Source organism: Platalea leucorodia (genome assembly GCF_965183815.1).
Source record: "Platalea leucorodia genome assembly, chromosome: 12".
NCBI lineage: Eukaryota > Metazoa > Chordata > Aves > Pelecaniformes > Threskiornithidae > Platalea > Platalea leucorodia.
Window position 1 is genome coordinate 3,003,237 of NC_138834.1, and position 18,467 is coordinate 3,021,703.

Here is an 18,467-nt window from a genome sequence, read left to right on the forward strand (position 1 = left end):
GCCTCCCCAAAACAATACTCAAATCCATCAGGCCGCATTAAACCTGTGCAAGTCGCACAGTAACTGCTCTGATGCATAGAGGATTTCTCGGAGCTGATACCCCTGGAACTGGCCTATGCCACAACTGCAGTACTCGGTCTGTATCTGTGAGGCTGACTAAGGGGTGAGGAATACTTAAGGATTTCTTTCCCTTTCTGTTGCAGAATAAATCAAAGTAAAACATAACATTGCAGAGCTTTTCTCATTCTGAATATTTGTGTCTTTTTTTTTGTTCTGCAGTTGAGCTAAAATTTAACCTGGACCAGTATGTCAATAAAAGATACCCAGGTCTGGTGAAAATAGTGCGCAATAACAAACGAGAAGGACTGATTCGAGCCAGAATCCAAGGCTGGAAAGCAGCAACCTCTCCTGTCGTCGGGTTCTTTGATGCTCACGTTGAATTCAACATTGGCTGGTAGGTTGTTGGCTGTTCCCACAGGGAGAGCAGTACTGTTACACTGTGCCCTGTGTCTCAAGGGCTGTGAAAGAGATTTGCTCAGCAACAGGGAAGCTGAAAAACTGTAGGGATGAGACGGCTGTAGGCTGGTGTTATCACATCAGCAATTACTTCTGAGTAATATTCTTGATTATTGCAACATTGCCAACAATCTTCTGCAATGGCTGCAAGATCCATAAAAAAGCTGTTGTGCCTGCGCTAGTACAGCTCAGTGGAGAGAGAAGTCATTTAAACCACAGTGAATACAAAACCTCCAAAGCAGCCAAATGGGGAGACGTCATTAAGGAGGCTCTGGGCTGGAGGCAGATGCATACTTTCAAGTATTTTTTTTTTTATGTCCTTGTCATTTTCTACCACGTCTTCTTAGAAACTTGAATACCAGTCTCATTTTCTCATAAATTTTCTTGCATTTACATTTGAGGGAAACAGTGAATTATTTCCTGCAGTTTTAATGGGGCTTGAAAGTAGCGTGCCTTTCCTCAGCCCCTTTGTTTTGCAAGGGAGCAGCACTGACTGTGGCAAGCACGGGTTTGGGCCTAATGGGCCAGATCTGCAGTTGGAGTAAATCTGTGTAGCACCACTTAGTGGCCAATATTTGGCATTACTAGAAGTTGGGAGTGACGGAACTGATATGTACAGTCAGCTGAAAAAGGGCTGCTGGGACCTTCAGTATGTAAAATGTGTGTTTTCCAAAGATAGGCTGGTATTTGATAATGATGATGCAGGGTTATGGTGGAGCTGATTATGCTCTGCAGTTCTGGGAGATGTCCCCAAATTAAGACTAAAAATAGCTGTACTTACAACCAGAGCAAAACTTAATTGCAAAGGAGTGGAGTGTTTATTTTTATATATTCATGAATATCTTTATAAAACGGAAGATGCAATAAAATAAGTCTTGTAGTGCACCTGGTTTTTGCTCACCCTGGTTTTTTTCCCAGGACTATGAAAGACTATAATAGCAGTTGTAGTAATTTTCCAGAAGCTTAAGAGCTGGTTTAATTTATTTATTTACTTTTAAAGCAACTAAATCTTTCAAATCATTGCAAACGTTCATGTAGGGTAATATCAGCTACTGGACAGAAGCAGGGACTGGGGAGAGCGTGCTCTGGGTGCTGTTCCCAGTGCTTGTCCTGCCCAAGCTGCAGTTTTCTGAGCCTTGTAGAGAACTTTGTTATCACTTCTGTAAGGGACGTTGAGATCTTACTGATGTGCTCTACCCAGAGAAGCTGGGCAATGGTGTCAGTAAGCAGGAAAGGGGTTTGTGCTTGCTTTTGGTTCTGGTTGGGGTTCTTTTTAACCTTACTGCTTTGCATTAATGTCAGAAAGGGTCGAAATCAGCATAGCAAGAACCTGGACTGCTCGGTAAATGAGAGTGCGTGTGTGCATATCCGAGACAAAAAGTGTTTGCGTTTACTGCGTCCTCCCTGGTGTACTCTCCTTTCAACGAGTGCGCTGAAGCCTCAGCAGTCCTGCTGAGCCAGCCCGCGCAGCTGCTCTGAGGCCGCCGGGCTTCTGGAGCAGCCGCAGAGGATGACTGAGAATGGCAAACGGGCACCAGAAGCATCGCGTATCCCGTTGTTCCCGAGCCGCCTGCGGAGGCTCAGCGTGTTCCCCTCTCGTGCTTCTCCTGTTGTTGCCCTCAGCCTTTGGGGCTGCCGACAGCCATCTCAAACCTTCTTCTACCTGTTGCCTCACAGTTTTAATTCTGCCCACCTGTGCCCATGCGGTTGCCTGTCATCTCAATTCTCATCTCATCTTCTTTTACTAGAAACTGGACCGCTTTGTTTTTTCCCACCACGCTAACATTACCCCTACTCCATAACCCTATAAACTTGGTAGTCATGCGGGAGTATCTTGTTGAAGTACTGCTGTTCTGTTCTCCTCCTAAGTCTCATCTTGCACAAATATTTCCCCCCATTTGCAATGTATGTTCGTGTATTCAGAGGCCGCATGGATTGCTCCCACTCAAAGCTGTCTGTGGATTATTTGTGAGGCAATTAAAAAGAAGCCAATTCCTTTACCGCAGAAAAGAGCATTAGCTTTCCGTTTGGTTTGTGTTCCATCTAAAAGTCAAGTACCTGCTGTGCAATTTTAGTCTTCCAATCTATGGCTGCTTTACCTGCCTAATCAGTTGGCAGATTAATTCATAAAGAATCAAAGAAGGACTTTGTCACTTCCTCATGAAATATGCAGGACTTTGACAACAAAAAAAACTTCTTTAAACAATAGTTGCCCCATTTATGGGCGAGCTTTTGCCTTATATTGCACTATAGCATTTTACGGGCTCTCACAGCATTACTCTCCAGGGACACTTCTTCTAAACTAAAATACAATCTGGTAGGATATAAAAAAATACTCTACAACCTGGCAGGTCAAATTAACTACTGAATTATTTATTTTGCTGTGCTTAATTGCTGCCTTTTTGCTTCTCAGGTGTTGAAATGTATTAGTGCAGAGCAGAGATTTTCTACTGACCTATTCCCCTTAAGGCTTTTGATAGTGTAAGCCAGTCCTGCTGCTGTGAAAGCAAAAGTGGAGGGGACTAGCTGAAAGGGAGGCCATTACGATCAATTCTCAAATGGAATTTTAAATTAAAATTGCATGATAATGTATGTGTACAGTTCATATGTAAAATTCTACCTGTCCTGCAGTAGAACCTTGTCTGTTTTTAATGGTTACTTAATGTCGATAGAAGTCAGCGAGAACCCAGCAGAACCAATAGGTATGAAAAGCCCCTGTACGTTCCTCTCAGGGTATATTTAAGCCTGCATAGTTCAGTTTTCCCTTCAGTCCTCTGAAGTCTTCCCCATTGCTGCTCTGACTTTTGTGTCAGGTCCGCCCGCTGTGCGTTAAGCAACACGCAGTAACACAGAGTACGGACCGCTGCGTCCTGGCTGCTAACTGTGTTGCAGAAGATGTAAAGCACTATACAGACTCCTGTCTTTGAGAGATGGGAAAGAATAACACGGCAAGGAGAAGAGAACTTCACTACCTTATAACTGGGAGCAGGAAAGAGAGATAGGAGAGACGGGGTGTTAATTCTCTGGGTGAGAAAAAGGACACATTGAGTGAAGGAGAGCAGAAATCAGTAAGTGAAATGCAGAGACCACAATATATTAGCAGCTGTAAAGAGGGTGCTAGAAGCCATAAAAGAAGACGTAGTGGTAGAGTATTATACTTTGTTTCCATCTTAGGAATTGCTTTTGCTCCTATCACACAGGTAGCATCGGAGCACTGAATGGAGTTATGCAGTACTGTAGTAATTAAAATTTTGCCAGACAAAGGGGGAGTATCAACAAGGAAGCAGCGGAGTGAGAGGATTTCATCAAAAGATTTCAATATACCAGAGAGACAGAGGCAGCCTGACGTGAGAAAGAGGACCTGAAATATAAGCCGAGTATCCATCAGCCTGTGCCACACACAGCCCATCATTATGGATTATCCCTGAAGTTGGCAGTGTTTTAAAAATACAGAAAACTGGCATTTTAGTGAACTTAGAAGAAGAGCTAAAGATCAAGATCCCCAGGTCTATGGATAATACTTTGCAGATGCTACTTTATACTGTAATACGTAGTGCAACTTGCTACAGTGGCCGTAAGCAATGGGTTCTCGAGAAAGTGTGTAAAGGAAGAGGGAAGTTGATTTCCTCCTAATCTTCTACTGGCTTTGGTTGTCACAAGTACTCTGTAACAGGGACGTGGTTATGCTTTTGTAGGGCAAAGCCACAAGGTCTTCGCTCCCCTGAAAGTTCCCTCGTTAATATTTTCGTGCAGTGTACTGGAAGGCAAAGTCTACCAGCAGGTGAACTCCCCGTCCCCCCTGTTCAAGCTCAGGCGGCTCTTCGGGGACCTGGCGAGGTCCAGGTGGCTCTTTCATTCTGGTGAGAGAAGTGCTGAAGGTGAGGGTGAAATTACGTTTGCAGTCCTGCTTCTCTGGAGGGTTCACGCCTGTCGCTCCTGCTCAGGGCATGGCTCGTTGCAGCGTCCCTGGTACCATGCCTGCGAAGTTTTATTTATGCAAACGCAAAGGAAAGGACATGTGTTTATTAAGGGAGTTTTTTCTCATCCAAAGCCTCTACCATCACTTAGGATCAATTTGGTAACTTAATGGAATACATGTTTTAGATAGCAAAACTGAACTAATATTATCTGAGTGAAGCGGGAAGCGTGCAACGTAACCATGTGGGCCTTTCAGATTCATGGGACAGTGCCAGCTTACATACAGAGGACATGCCAGAAAAGCAACTTCAACTATTCATCTACCTAAACAACCTGGAGTGTTCACTGAAGCATCCTCATTGCTTTTCAGTGGTGCAGAAAAGAGCTATTCAGATTTGGCAGCCAAAGAGCTGATCTTTAACTCTCCAGCAGGCGTTGATGCCGCGTTCCCTCCATTCTGGCTGGGGGCTGCAGGTCTGAAAGCTCCCCGGGCACACAGGAATGCTGATAGAGATGTCAGGTAGAACAGACGGGGGATTTCTCTCTCCTCTTAGAGACCGAGGAAGGGAGTATGAAATTTATTTTTTTTTTAGTTCTCTGAACACTTATTTACAGGAGAGGCATTCTGCATGAAATATTCCTCAGTTGGCCTCAGTGAAGAATTATGTATGTCTGTAGATCTGCTTGTCTGCATCTGATAAATGTGTATTGTCAGTGAAATGTGAGGTAGCGTATAAAATCACATGCAAAATAAGCTTTCTGTTTACACGGATTTTTTTCTTACATTTCTGTGTTAAGTTTTTACTTCATGGTACCTGACAGTGGTACAGCCGGAGTAAAATATGGTGTTAAACCCTCTGAGACGTAAAATCTAGCAGATGAGACCACGCTGTCTTTCATTTATATCTTATAAGGACTCTTCCTTAAGTCCTTGCAAGAAAAAAAAAAAAAAAAAGAAATTCTGATTTGTAAAAGGGGGTTGGATTTTTTTAATGTTAGTTACTGGGTACCCAGTTGGGATGCGGCAGAATTTGAGAGAGACATTCTCCAATGCAATTCCTGTCATTTAGGAAAGGATTTATTTTTGGACAAATTCAGAAAAAGTGACATTTTGGGGGGGAGGTGGGGAAGGGAGTTATTGACAAATGCTAAGTGCAATCATTCCAGTTAAGAACTGAAAGTATGCTGGGTCCGCTCCTCAGATGATGCATGTTAGCAAAGCATTCCTGAAGTTGTGAAGTCCATTGAAGTAGAAGAGTTGGACAACAGAGGACCTGGCCTGCGGCACGCGTGTAGTTTGTGTGTGTGTGTCTGTGTCTGTGTGTGTGTGCGCCTGTGTGTCTGTGTATGTCTGTGTGTCTGTGTGTGTGTGTTGGGCCCCGCACCCCAAGGCGGCCATGGAGGGGCTGGAGCGTGGCCAGAGCAGGGCAGCGAGGCTGGGGCAGGGGCTGGAGCACAAGGCTGGGGAGGAGCGGCTGGGGGAGCTGGGGGGGCTCAGCCTGGAGAAGAGGAGGCTGAGGGGAGCCCTCATCGCTCTCTGCAACGGCCTGAAAGGAGGCTGGAGCCGGGGGGGTCGGTCTCTGCTCCCCAGGAACAAGCGATGGGACGAGAGGGAACGGCCTCAAGCTGCGCCAGGGCAGGGTTGGGTTGGGTATGGGGAAAAACTTCTTCCCCCAAAGGGCTGTCAGGGCCTGGCCCAGGCTGCCCAGGGCAGGGGCTGAGTCCCCATCCCTGGAGGGATTTAAAAGCCGGGGAGATGTGGTGCTTAGGGACATGGTTTAGTGGTGGGCTTGGCAGTGCTGGGTTAACGGTTGGACTTGATGATCTTAAAGGTCTTTTCCAACCTAAATGGTTCTATGATTCTCTTGGATCGCATGCATTTATTCCTATGTTGTGCCTTTTTAAAAGTCTGCTTGAAGTCAGCAGGTGTTTTTACATATTTAAAAAGCTGAATTATATAATCATGTGTGCCGAGGAGCTCATTACTAACTTGTTTGTATCTGGTTTTTATCTGGAAGAAGCTGTTCTTTTCAGCGTTGTGAAAAATCAGACTTCCCCATTGGCACGAACTCTCTGGCAATCTGATAGGGACGTAAGACAGCATGCAAGTTTTGTTTGCTGTGGTTTCCCATGGGGTTTGAGCTGTTCTGAACTGGCCCATATTAAAGACAGAATGCATATATGTTCAGAGGTAGACTTACAGTGGGATTAGAGAAGCCCGTGTGATCACACTATGACCCCTGCCTTTGCTCTCAATCTTCTTACAGGCTTATTCTATACTCTGGGTTAAATTCTGCCTTCCAGCTCTTTTCCTAGCTCTAATGTTTATCTTGGGAGCACTTATTCTTTGACGCCCACAGTACGGGCATTGCTGGAGCTCCCACTGAAGTCGTCATGGGTGCTCAGCACCTTGGAAAAGCCAGCGTTAATCCAGAAGTTGACCCACCGGTAGGCAAAAGCATTAAATGCATGAAATGCATGTGCTGTGTTTAGTGCTACGCTCAACAGCCTGCCAGATCAACACATCCTTTTGTTGTGAATTTGCTCCTGATCAGAGATTCCTTCCCCAAATTCCCCAGGAGAGTTTCTGTAAGGGGGAGTCGCGTACCAAGGCCCCCGCGGTGGATGTTCCTCCCAGCACGTCCTTTGCCTGTGGGAAGCCCACCCAAATCACGGGACAGCGATGCGCTTTGTGGAGTTTCAACCAAGCACTGCCAGTCGCAGGGCTGAGTCCTGGGAAGGAGACTTCAGCAGTGTGTTACTGTATTTCTGGAACTGCTGCAGAGAAATAAAACCCAAGTGAAAATACCCTTTCGCTTAGTGGAGTCTATAAGAGAACTAAATTTACTGTCCTTTCTCTTCTGACTTTAACCATTCACCAACAATCTATTCAGAGTGAAAGGAGGACACTGACAAATATATATTTTTAAAGAGGATAGAAGGGAGGAATTTCTTATGTCACTCAAATTCCAGCCCAAATTGTCTGCTTGGTTTTTATTAGGTGGAAAAAAGAACTGGATGATATGAAGCACTACCTTTAAAGCTGAATCTTTTGATTATATTTAGTTTACTGAAATCCATCATGTCTATGAATATGCCTGGGAGAATTTTTCCTCTTGCTTCGGTAAATAACTTGTTAACAATATATGCTACTCTGTGCCCATAAAGTACGTTGACTCAGATACAAGCTAGGAACCTAATATTTTTGCATCTGTGAAAACCAGAGATGAATCTCAAAATTCACGTCTGGCTTATGTACCTAATCAGGCAAGGCTGAATCCTCCCCTCCCTCACTGCCAGCGCTGGCCAAGTGGAAAGCAAATACTCAACCAACATATTGCAGCTCATCAGCATAGCGTGTGGAACGGACTTGGACTTCAGCAACCTCTCCCACTCTGTCCTTTTAGTCCTGGGAGCTGCCAGGAGCACCTGACTTCCGCAGAAGCACAGTGGAAAAAACAAGAGGGGGAAAAACCTGGGAAAGAACACTGGTGTCTGTAAAGAGGACGAGTAAATCTACATAATAATGTAGCAGCTTAAAATTAGGAAAAAAATTAGAAATTACTAGGAAAGATTTAATCATAATCCTTTCAAAAACCTGAAGCAATTAGAGAAAGGCAGAATTACCAGCAAAGTTGACAAAGGATTTGATGAATGTGCAGCTCAGCTTACAGAGACAAAGCTCCTGTGTAAGTCCATTGAGCCTAATGGAGCTGCTCCAAGGCTGGACTTTCTAGCTGTAAAAAACCCCTCATATTTCATGGATTACCTAAGATAAGCAATGTAAACACAGGCCATTACCCAGTCCTGTCCAAGCCAATAGTCCTTCTTCACTGGCCGTTACCTAGGGATCTTGGCAGGCAGAAAAACAGAGCACCAGGGGTGTCGGTGGTGCGGAGGGCACGGGCAGAATCTGGGATTTGAATGTTCCTGTGGGTCTCGCTGAGATGAGCTAGGACTTGGCGTCTGAACTCCCCGTTGCTATTTCTGCTGTCCCTGATCGGGCACGACAGGCTGTGAAATCTCACAGGTGTACGATGTTTAATGAAAAGGCTCTCTATTCTGGGTTCTGCTGAGTAACAGGGAACAACTCTGCACTGGATTTTCTCTTTCCATCTGTGACTCAGAGCCTGCTCTCTTACTTGCGGGTGCGAACATATTTTGGAAGTTAGATAAATGTGCAGTCTGTGCAGATACTGAACCGTTCCTCTTCCTAATACCTGTGGGGATGTGCTTTCCACACCTGTGGACACAGACAGAGGAAGAAAGTCACCTCCGTTGGGGGGAATGGGAGGTTGAGAAAATGAAGTTCCAGCAGTTGCTTTCATACCAGCTCACTCCATAACCTTGGCATTTTACTTCGTCTGTAACCTGAGGGTAGAGAGATCAACGCTTGCTGAAGTAGTAATATCTTCAACATTTACATATCTTGAGTGCAGGGGACTGAAACAGAACTTCCACCACATGGACAGCTTTCAGGTGCCTCAGATTTTGTGAAAGTTCAAAATCTGAGATTTCAAATTAATAGATCGATAGAGATTAATGAAATTTCATCATGGATTTTGATCCGACTGTTGTATTACACTCCAGAGATCCCTCCTTGTGCATCTTCAGATGCAAAGCACCAAGTCAGGTGGTCATGAATGTAAGCCATCCAGCCGGAAAACCCCAGGAATTCAGTCAGCTGGAGAGTGACGGGAGTGGTTTGGTGCTGGCTGGTGTGACAGGGGATGGACTGTTCTTCTTGTTATGAAGAACATGAGGACCCAGATTAGCATTTCCAAGACACAGGTATCAGATGAACACAATCACAAATATGACTGAGGGCTGAAAATCAGAGTGACTGTTAAATATTTTCTTCACATTCTTTTTCTAACCATCATTGGGGATACACTTCAACAGTCCCATTTTAAGCTGTCTTGCAAAGTAGCAGGCTAAATTCCCTTTATATTCAAATTAGGCTCCTCTGGAACATTATTAATCTCACCTATTTTCAGTGTCTACATTATTATGAGAAGCATCTTACTATAAAAGTGCCAGCCTCTGCCTCTCTCTGCTGAGAATGAAAGTTTGAAGCAATTACCTTGGATGTGGGGGGTCTATTGCAGACTTCTGACATTAAGGGAGAAGAATTCCTTATCTCTTTTAGCTTTTGCATTACATGATCTCAATCTACCCTTCAAAGTAAAATACTTGCAAAATGAGCACGCAAGGAGGAACTGTAGAAGGAACATGGAAACTTCAGGGTAGTTTTAAGTATGATGGTTAAACGGTCTTGCTTTGTATCAACATGAACATCCCAATAATTGAGGATTTGAGGATTTGGTGACCAAAGAACTCTAACGAAGAGAGATAAAAATAGTTTTAAAAACTCCTAGTCTTTCCTTGCTTGTCAAAGACCTGTTTCCAGGATCCGATGGTAGTGAATGACAGAATTCTTACCAAGGAAACCCATGTAGAGATTTCTGCTTCAGAAGGCATGCAGTCAGTTTTCAGCTTTGCGGGGCAGATCTGGAAATCAGACCCAAACATAACACATCTGTGCGTGCTATGGGAGTCACTGGGCGCGGCTGTGTCCTGCGATGTGCACCAGATCTCGCTGCGGGGTGTAATCCTCTGCTCTGCGACTGCGCCAGATCTGCTGCAGCGATGCCCGGGGGCTGCGGGAGTGGGCCGCCCCGCGGGGGTGGTTGGCTTGCAAGGGAGCTCGGAGTCAGTTTTGTAACGAGGCTGCTCCTGCAAGTGCTCCGTGTGGACAGTGACCTGCTCCGAGGTCGTTTTTTTTTCTCCACAACCACAAAGAGGAGGATTCTTCTTCCAGTCAAACAATTAGTGGCCTGTCATTAGTGACATCTATACCTGTTGTTTGGTATTTCGAAAGCCTTTGCTTCAGAGGCCAGAAGGGAGTGGGAGAGCCTTCTGTTGATGTTGTACACAGGGGCTACCACAGCCATGCATGGAGGCACCTGGTTCATGATGGGAGAGGGGCGTCTGGCTGACGTCTCCGTTGTTCTGCTGTATTTTCTTCTGCTGCCTCTAGGCTGATGAGCAGAGGTAACATTATGGGAAGAGCAAAGCAGATTCATCTTTTCTGCATTCTTCCCTGCTTCATTGGAGTTGCAAGAGTTTTTCTGCCGTCCACCCACTGGTTTTTAAAACAGTTCATCTCATAAGTATAATCTCGTATTAGTAACAGAAGTGGTTTATCCTGATTTGGTGGGTCACATTGGCTCTCTGTGTGGGTGCATGAGCGTGGCCTAAAGACCACACAGATTGGCATTCTGAATCATGTACTGCGCTGTCCTGAATCTCTCTCAGTTCTTCCTTGTCTCTCCCACAGAAAAAAAAAACCTCCTTTGAGTCTGGGGTGGAGTTCTTTAAAGGCCATGCAAAAAAAAGGGGAAAAAAGAAACAAGGTATGACTAAGGAAGTATTTTAAAGCCAAAAAGGTACTTAACCAACCTGAGCTGAAATGACTGTACCTCCTCTGGGCCGACGCACCTTCCTGCTTCCATGGAGGTCTTTGGTACCTTGCAGGACTGGGCTTTGACAGCAGCAGTACTGCACCAAACTTGCAGGTGGCAGGCAGTAGTAAGAGAGATCTCAGGCCATTGCAGTCACGAGGGCTGCACCGATTTATTCCCAGAATAAACCGAGTAACAAAACAGTACGTATTGCATATGAGATGAACATCTCTTTCATAACCTTCCTGGCCAGGGGGAATTTCTGCAACTTGCAATGTCGTTCTTCTCTTCCCACTATGCTTGTCATCATCCTTTTTATTAAAACTTCCATGCTCTGTGTTATTGGTATCCAGCTGATAAATTCAAATGTCATTTTTCTAGAGGAATCTGAATAAAACTAGTTTAACTCTCTTTGACTTCTCTCCAAATGAAATGCTGTGACAACTTGTCTTTTTGTCAGTTATGCTCTTATTTTACATTGTTTTGTGATGGTTTATTTGCAGTAAGTAGCTCATCATCAATACTCAAGGGTTTCACTGAATCTACATGTCTTTTTGCTGATGTGGGACGGGTAAAAAGAAGAGAAGGCAAGCAGTACACGACCTCATGTAAGCAATATGGAGCCTGTGTACATAAAAGACAAATATTTTGGCTGTATTCAAGTATAGAGAAATTGCTGTCTTCCTACAGAAGAGATCAGAAAATTTATGATAGTTCAGATTGAGGCAGTGAAGATTGAAAATGGGAGGCTGAATTCATTTCCTAACTTGTCCCTTTCTGTTGGCCTACACAAGGAAGTACATGGTAACAAACTAAATATAAGATAACAAACAAAATACAAGGTAACAAACGTGAAACCACAAAGGAACAATTGCCTTTTAACCCACAACAAAAGAAAAACGAGAAAAGATCGGTGTTCAAATCCTACTACCTCTGTGAATCGCAGCAAACCACCATTCCCTTAAAGATACACGTGAGAGCTCTGCAAAATCTTCAAAGCTTATTTCAAGGGGAAGCAGAGTTACAAAGCAGTGAACCAGTGGCTGTTTCTAATGCTGCTTTGAGAAGTGCCTTCCACCCTTGTGGAAGTCTGCTACCTCTTTGGATCAGTTTCTCTGTAAATTCATAGCAACTTCAGACCACCTCGGTCAGAAATGAATGTTTGCACTGAAGCTTTTTACTTTCCTGAAACACTTTGGGATGTAGCTTCTGTTGAAAGCACATTGATGTTTTAAAGCCTTTTGAAATGTTGGCACATTTCCTGCAGTTCGCTGCTTTTGCACCATCTGGCAATTGAAATCTTCTCATCACCAAAGAGGTTTTAGAAGGCATAATGCAGCCACGCTTGTCATTCAAACCGGATCCGATGGGGTCAGTCCTTAGGAAACAAGATTAAAACCTTTGAGTAACCTTCAGATTCATCCAGTCCCTGGTGTGTGTTTTGTTCTTCAGGCTTCGTCAGCAAGAGCAGGTATTTAATCGCTACCAGGCATCCTGGTGGTGTAGCCGTTAGGAGACCATTTAGTCACGCTTGGCGATAGTGTCTCTCAACACTCGTCCATCGCAAAATGAGTTGACAGTCTCCAGGTCTCAGAATAAGCGTTTGGTAAAGTTTTGTTTTGTTAAACTCTGGTACAGCTTCATAAAGGTAGTAATTCATGTGCTGTGTGAAGTATCCCACTCCAAGCTCCAGCCCCCTCAGGGTAGGACAGTGATCCATGTTTGATCCCGCTGTGCTGTGTTGTGGGCTGCCGTCTCGCTGGGTTACTGCTCTCGGTATTAGAGAACTTTGTTTTATCAGCCTGCAAAGCAGGACCTGGGATTACTGGATGGCTGTAAAACATTTTCCTGTTTTTATTGTTCTCAGGGTGGAACCTGCACTTACCCGGATCAAAGAAGATCGAAAGCGGATCATCTTACCAGCAATTGACAATATTAAGTACAACACTTTTGAAGTGCAGCAATATGCCAACGCAGCCCACGGCTATAACTGGGGCCTCTGGTGCATGTACATAATCCCACCGCAGGACTGGCTCGATAAAGGGGATGAGTCAGCTCCCATCAGGTAAATCTCCCATGTGCTGTCATTTTGGTACTAGCAACATTTCCATCTCAACTGTCTGCTGAGGAGGAATTTAAGTGAAGCAAGGCTAGAGGCTTTGTACGGGGATAGCAAAATGAAGCTGAGGAAAACAGATGGCTCTGCAAAGCTATGGATGCATGTGTCGCATCTCAGAGCTGCACCACAACGTGCACGTGCTCCAGCTGTCGATGTGTGGTTCAAGTTCGCGTTGTGGCCCTTAGTAGGGTAGCAGGATCTTTTTCATTTATGCTTTTATTTTCTAACAGACTCTGGCATGAGTGATAAGCCAGTGAAACGTTGTGTGTATGAGAAACGAAGGTATGTGACTACAAAGAGGCTGCCTTCACTTTTGGTCCGTAGGAAGCACTTTTGGCCATCAGCCCAAACCAGAGCTTCCCAGCAGCACCAGTAGGAGACGTGTTAGCCTTGCCTTGTTGGAAAGTTGCTGGTTTTTTTGGAGAACTTTGCACGTGTTCTGAGTTTTCCTACTGGATGAATTTTAAAATGGAGCTGGACCATGTAGTCAGAGTGTCATTTTATCTTTCTCTATAAGAGAACATTTTACCTTACAAAAATGGAATTTTCTAAGGAAATACTGTTTCAGGAATTGTGATAGCATTTTTGAGAATTGTTACAGTGGGAAAACAGGAACTGATAAGAAAGGGGTTTTCTTTCCCCTTCATTTGAAAATTCCTGTCTTCTAGCCCTTCATCTCCAGTGCAGATGCTTGTCTAACAGCTCCTCTGAGAGGTACTGTGCTGGGTGAAGGGTACTGTTGTTAGCAACTGTTGAAATAATTGCTAAAAAATATGAAGCCCAGGTATGCACTTTAGGTTGCTCTGCCCTGTTTTTGAGATTTCTTAGGAAGGACACAAATTGCCACCTTAGAGTCATCTTCATTTTGATGTCTATCAGGTTCATCCTAAAGTAAGTGAAAACTCTAGGCCGAGCTCTTCAAACACCATACCCAACTGAAAGGATCCAAGTGGTCTTTTGGAAGCGAAAGGACACGGACGAACCGTTCACATTTCTCAGTGATTGGTATGGGACCATCTCACAGGATCTGTCCCTCGTGCAGTAATATTTCAATCCCTGTTTGAACAAGTGTTGCAAGTTGCTCCTAGGTTCATTCTCATGCCCCGGGCCTGCAAAACAGAGCTATACAGTCACATTAACCTTAGTTACTGCAGGTCGGCACAGTCCTTCATCACTGGCCCTTTGCTCAGCTTGAAACCTCAATAAGCAGGAAAGTAATTATTTAGGAAATCAGTTTGCCTGGATAACAAGCTCTGCTCTCCTCACATTGTTTTAGAAGTGCAGGTGGTTTATATCTATTTCACTGAGCTCTGAGAAAGAGTTTATTGATGAAGGAAAATTAATCAGCCAAAGCTTTCATTCCTGAAATCACGGTTTCAGTATTTTATTCCTGAAAGGTTTTGCACACTTCATTACTTCCAGTTTATATGTGAAATCACTGTATTAATTTTCACATGAGTTGTTCTAGTATTTGAGTATCTTCTGTTCTGGAGACAATGATCACGTATCAGATAAGACTGAACTAAGAGGTTAAAGCTCAGCAGGGTCCTTAGACATGATTTTCAGTGGTGGTAGCTTGTGCACTCCCTAAAGTACGGGAGCTGCATCTGCAAAACATTTCTGGAAATTCAACTGCAGATCTTTTTAATAGAGAATAAGGAATCTCGTCCCTGTAATGCTGGGATAAAAGGTTTTTTTCAGCAGTACAAGGCCTGATTTACCATGGGCTTTCGTCAGGTTTATGTTCAAGCTCTTGCCGGAGTTATACTGGCGCTGAGCTGGACTGATACAGAAGTGAATAAGGTCCAAACTCAAGCACTGAGCAGTGTTGAAATCTGATGCACGTCAGTAGCTGGCTCTTGAGAGCAGCGACTTTATTCTGAACCCGAGTGAAAAAAACCCTCCAATTCAACAGTGCATAAACCGCCCAGAGACAGATGAGACAAGCAGCACAAGGAGGAGAGCGCCCAACCCATGCTGACAAATATCAGGAGCGCTGAGACGTTGTGATTGCATAAGTATCTCTCCGGCAAATTGTGAATTACATGCCCTAAAATGCAGAGACATCAACGTCGAACCGTGAACACTTACCTGTCGCCCTGGGAGCATGTGCTTTGAAGGTGGTGATCTAGGAGAGCGGAGCATCCACTTCATAGCCACACTGCGCTGATTCCTGATGGGCCTCTGAAGCAGTAGCACCTGGATGGATTTGCTAAAGCATTTGGCTGGGCTGTTGTGTTATACCTGCCTATAAAATGGAATGCAATTTTGTGGCTTTTAAGTGATATGCTAGTGTAATTATGGTAATGGAAAGAGTGAACATGCGAGTGTTATTGATGAAAAGAATCAGGAAGTCTGTACTTAGAATTGAGATTTGAAAGCACCCGTGATGGAACTTAGTAGCTGTAGAAAATTTAAGGTATTTTTTCAAAAGGAAGGAGAAGTCAGGCTAGTGAACAAACTTTTTCACAAGTCTCTCTTGGTTTGGTACAGATTCTGGTTTTGTAACCAGCTTTCCAAACCATGTACTGCAGCCATGATTTCTGTTTCAGTCCAGTTTGCAAGGCATGCAAACCGGTCCACATTGATGGTGTTTGGATCCGTGTGTCTGTTCAGTGCATTCATAAGATTGCAGGACTGTTCATCCGCATGAAAACGGCAAGTTCCTTTAGTCCTTGCTGACGCTGTCCCTCTTAAGGCTTCCTTTGACACTGTCTTCAGCAAATAGTGGGTTTGCCTTGTGTCTCTCTGTGTGTTTTGTAAAAGAAAAGGCTAATAACTAATAACGCCATGACTGGTTTTGTGGTTGGTGTAGCTGAATACTTCCTCCCAGATCTCCAAAGGGATTAAAGATTTTCAGTGTTAAAAAGAATGCGTACCCTGGTATCAGTGAGGATCAGAGCCCTGGCATTTCTGATGTTTGCGTTGTATGAATAAATATCATCGATCTGCAGAACCGGGTGAGACACTTAGAAAGTAGAGTCTGATTCCTGTTTTCTTCTGGGATTACACAACAGATGTCGTTACTTCTTTTCTCAGAAGTTTTCTGTTTGAAGCCTGATCCTCTGCTTTCTTGAGCACCAGCAGCGGTGTGGTCCTACTCAGAGCCTTGCTGGGAAGGAGCGGGAACCGTCCCTCAAGTCGGGGGGGCACCGCGCAGGCAGTCAGGTCAAGTGCACGCCATACAGTGTCAGATCAGCTGTTGTGGTCCAAGTGACAAAGGGGAATGTGGCCTTGAAGTGCAAACAAAGGTAAAGAAATAGCAAGAACAAAATGTCAGATTTTGTAAAGATTTCTGATACAGTTTTAAGTCGGTTCTTTTTTTTTCCCCCACGTTAATACTCTGAGATTCAGAACAATTGATGTTCCCCGAATCGGCTTCTGCAGGCAATCCATTTGGCATGTTTGACATTTGAGATGTAAGATGTCTCTAACGTGAAGATTTAAATGAGGATTGTTATTTTGACACGCTGTGTCCATCACGTCATTCTCCATTTGTGTTCCTGAGAACACACTGCCCAAAAATGTCCTTATCATCTGGCAACAAACTGTGTAACAAAGGATCCTATTTCAGAGGGTTTCTGATGAATTTGACTATGCATTGAAACAAGCGGGGGGGGGTTTCTGTATGCAGAAGATACTACTGTTTTTTGGAACAGCAAGGAAGGTTTGTGGTATCCTGAGCCCTGGCTCTGGCTCATCTTCCCTCACCTGCCATGATCATGATGGACTGCTCTGGGTTTGATTTCTTGATCAGCAGCCACTAACATTAGAGTCATTAGTCAGCCTCGCTCAGCCAAGCACTGCACAGCTTTCCATTTTATCTTCCTCCAGCAGCACTGGTGCATTTCATTGTTGCATATGTTCTCACTTATTGCTTTAATATGCCATAGCTTGGGACCAGTAGGAACGCGTATGTACTCACGCTGAATCAGCCACTCCAGAAAGCACGCGTGTCTTGCTCATGTATATAAATTAGCGTCTGATATGCCCACGGTGAAGTGGTTTGTGCTGCCTGCTCTAGCTGGGAGCGTGTGTGCCCATCTCACGTGCAAGTCAGGCCCCGCGCTGCTCTGTCCTAGCGATGCTGATGCAGCCGTGTTGGGGCTTTGCTGCTCTGGGAAGAAAGCCGCCTGTGTGCCTGAGCTTAGGAAGGGGCTCGTCTATAAAGTCTTTCAGGATAAACCATGCTGTCATGCAATAATAAAGCTGCTGGCTGTTTATTGATGGATTATGGCCATCTTTTCAGGTGCTGGTTCACAGGAGCCTATAACAGAGCAGTTTCTTTTTTATTTGCCCAGGTTCTTACAGGTATCCTGCCTGTTCCAAAAAATGTACTTCTGTGGGGCATCAGAGAGTTATTCCACATCCCTGTTGCCCTGCCTTTCCAGCCAAGCATTCTGGGTTGCTTTTTTTCACATGCTGTAGCTCTCCAAAGAGGTTAACAAACCTTCCCATCATTAAGCTTGTCAGGTTTTTTCCTGTAGCTCCTGAGCAGTAAATCTGTCCTTGAGTTCTGTTCTCACGGCCTGATGTGACTCTGTCTTGCAGAAGACATGAATTGTAAGAAAAAATAAATGCTTCTGCAGGTTTCCCCACTTAGCTGTCAGGCCAGGGGTGAGGCGCTGCTTAGGAACCTGAATCAAAGGAACATCCTGCCAGGAAGGGTGGAAAACTCAAAGATTTGGGGTGTGATGTGTCATTTGAATCTCTTTCTCTCTCTCTCTCTCTCTCCCCCCTCTGCCTTATCCCTGTGTGTATATATATATGTTTATGTTTATGTTTATATATTTATTTATAGTTATATTTGTGTTTGTATTTGTGTGTGAGTGTCTGTAGGTCAGTTGTCCTGGAAACTGGACATGTTGTATGCTCTGGAAACTGCTTCACATGTGACCTGATTGCATGTATACTGACCTTAAGGCAGGGGGAGAAAGACGCAGAAGGGAGAGGAAGACTTACTGTATCACGTGCAGAATGTCAGTCTAGTGCTCATCCCTTTCTCCTTCACGTGTTCTCGACGAAGCCCCCAGGCAGCATCCTTCAGTTGTCTGTAGAGGGAAGGAGGGGGATGCACCTGGCAGGAGAAACAGGTATCGGTGCCTGCTGGAGTTTTGCCAACAGAGCCGTGCTCCCGGAGATCTCGCTAAAACGAAATAGTCGTGACTCAGACCCACAGCAAGTGGCTTTCGTTTCTGGCCAGCGCACCCTCTGTTTCTGGCACCCCATCCCACACAAGCTCTGCCCTCTCCCGCACCGTGCCTCTCTTCCCTCGTGGCCACCCGCGCTGTGCCTGCTGCCCCGCGGGCGGGCGGGCAGGGAGGGTTTGCCACCACGCAGCGCTGCTCTCTGCTTCTGCCCTTGCCCCAGGGTACTGCCCAGAGTAACGTCTCTCTCGTATCTCCCTTGCTACAGCCGTGCCATCAGGCAATTTCCACAAATTGACTATG

The 18,467-nt window shown here is 44.8% G+C and overlaps 1 protein-coding gene across 1 annotated transcript in view; it reads left to right on the top strand.

Moving 5' to 3' along the window:
* GALNT9 (polypeptide N-acetylgalactosaminyltransferase 9) overlaps window positions 1-18,467 on the top strand; it is a gene marked incomplete at both ends in the record, with an annotated part of 156,935 nt that overhangs the window by 57,967 nt on the left and 80,501 nt on the right. The window contains 2 exons of the mRNA XM_082324928.1: window positions 280-454; window positions 12,766-12,963. Coding sequence (XP_082181054.1) covers window positions 280-454; window positions 12,766-12,963 — 373 coding nt within the window. The remainder of the gene's footprint in view (window positions 1-279; window positions 455-12,765; window positions 12,964-18,467) is intronic.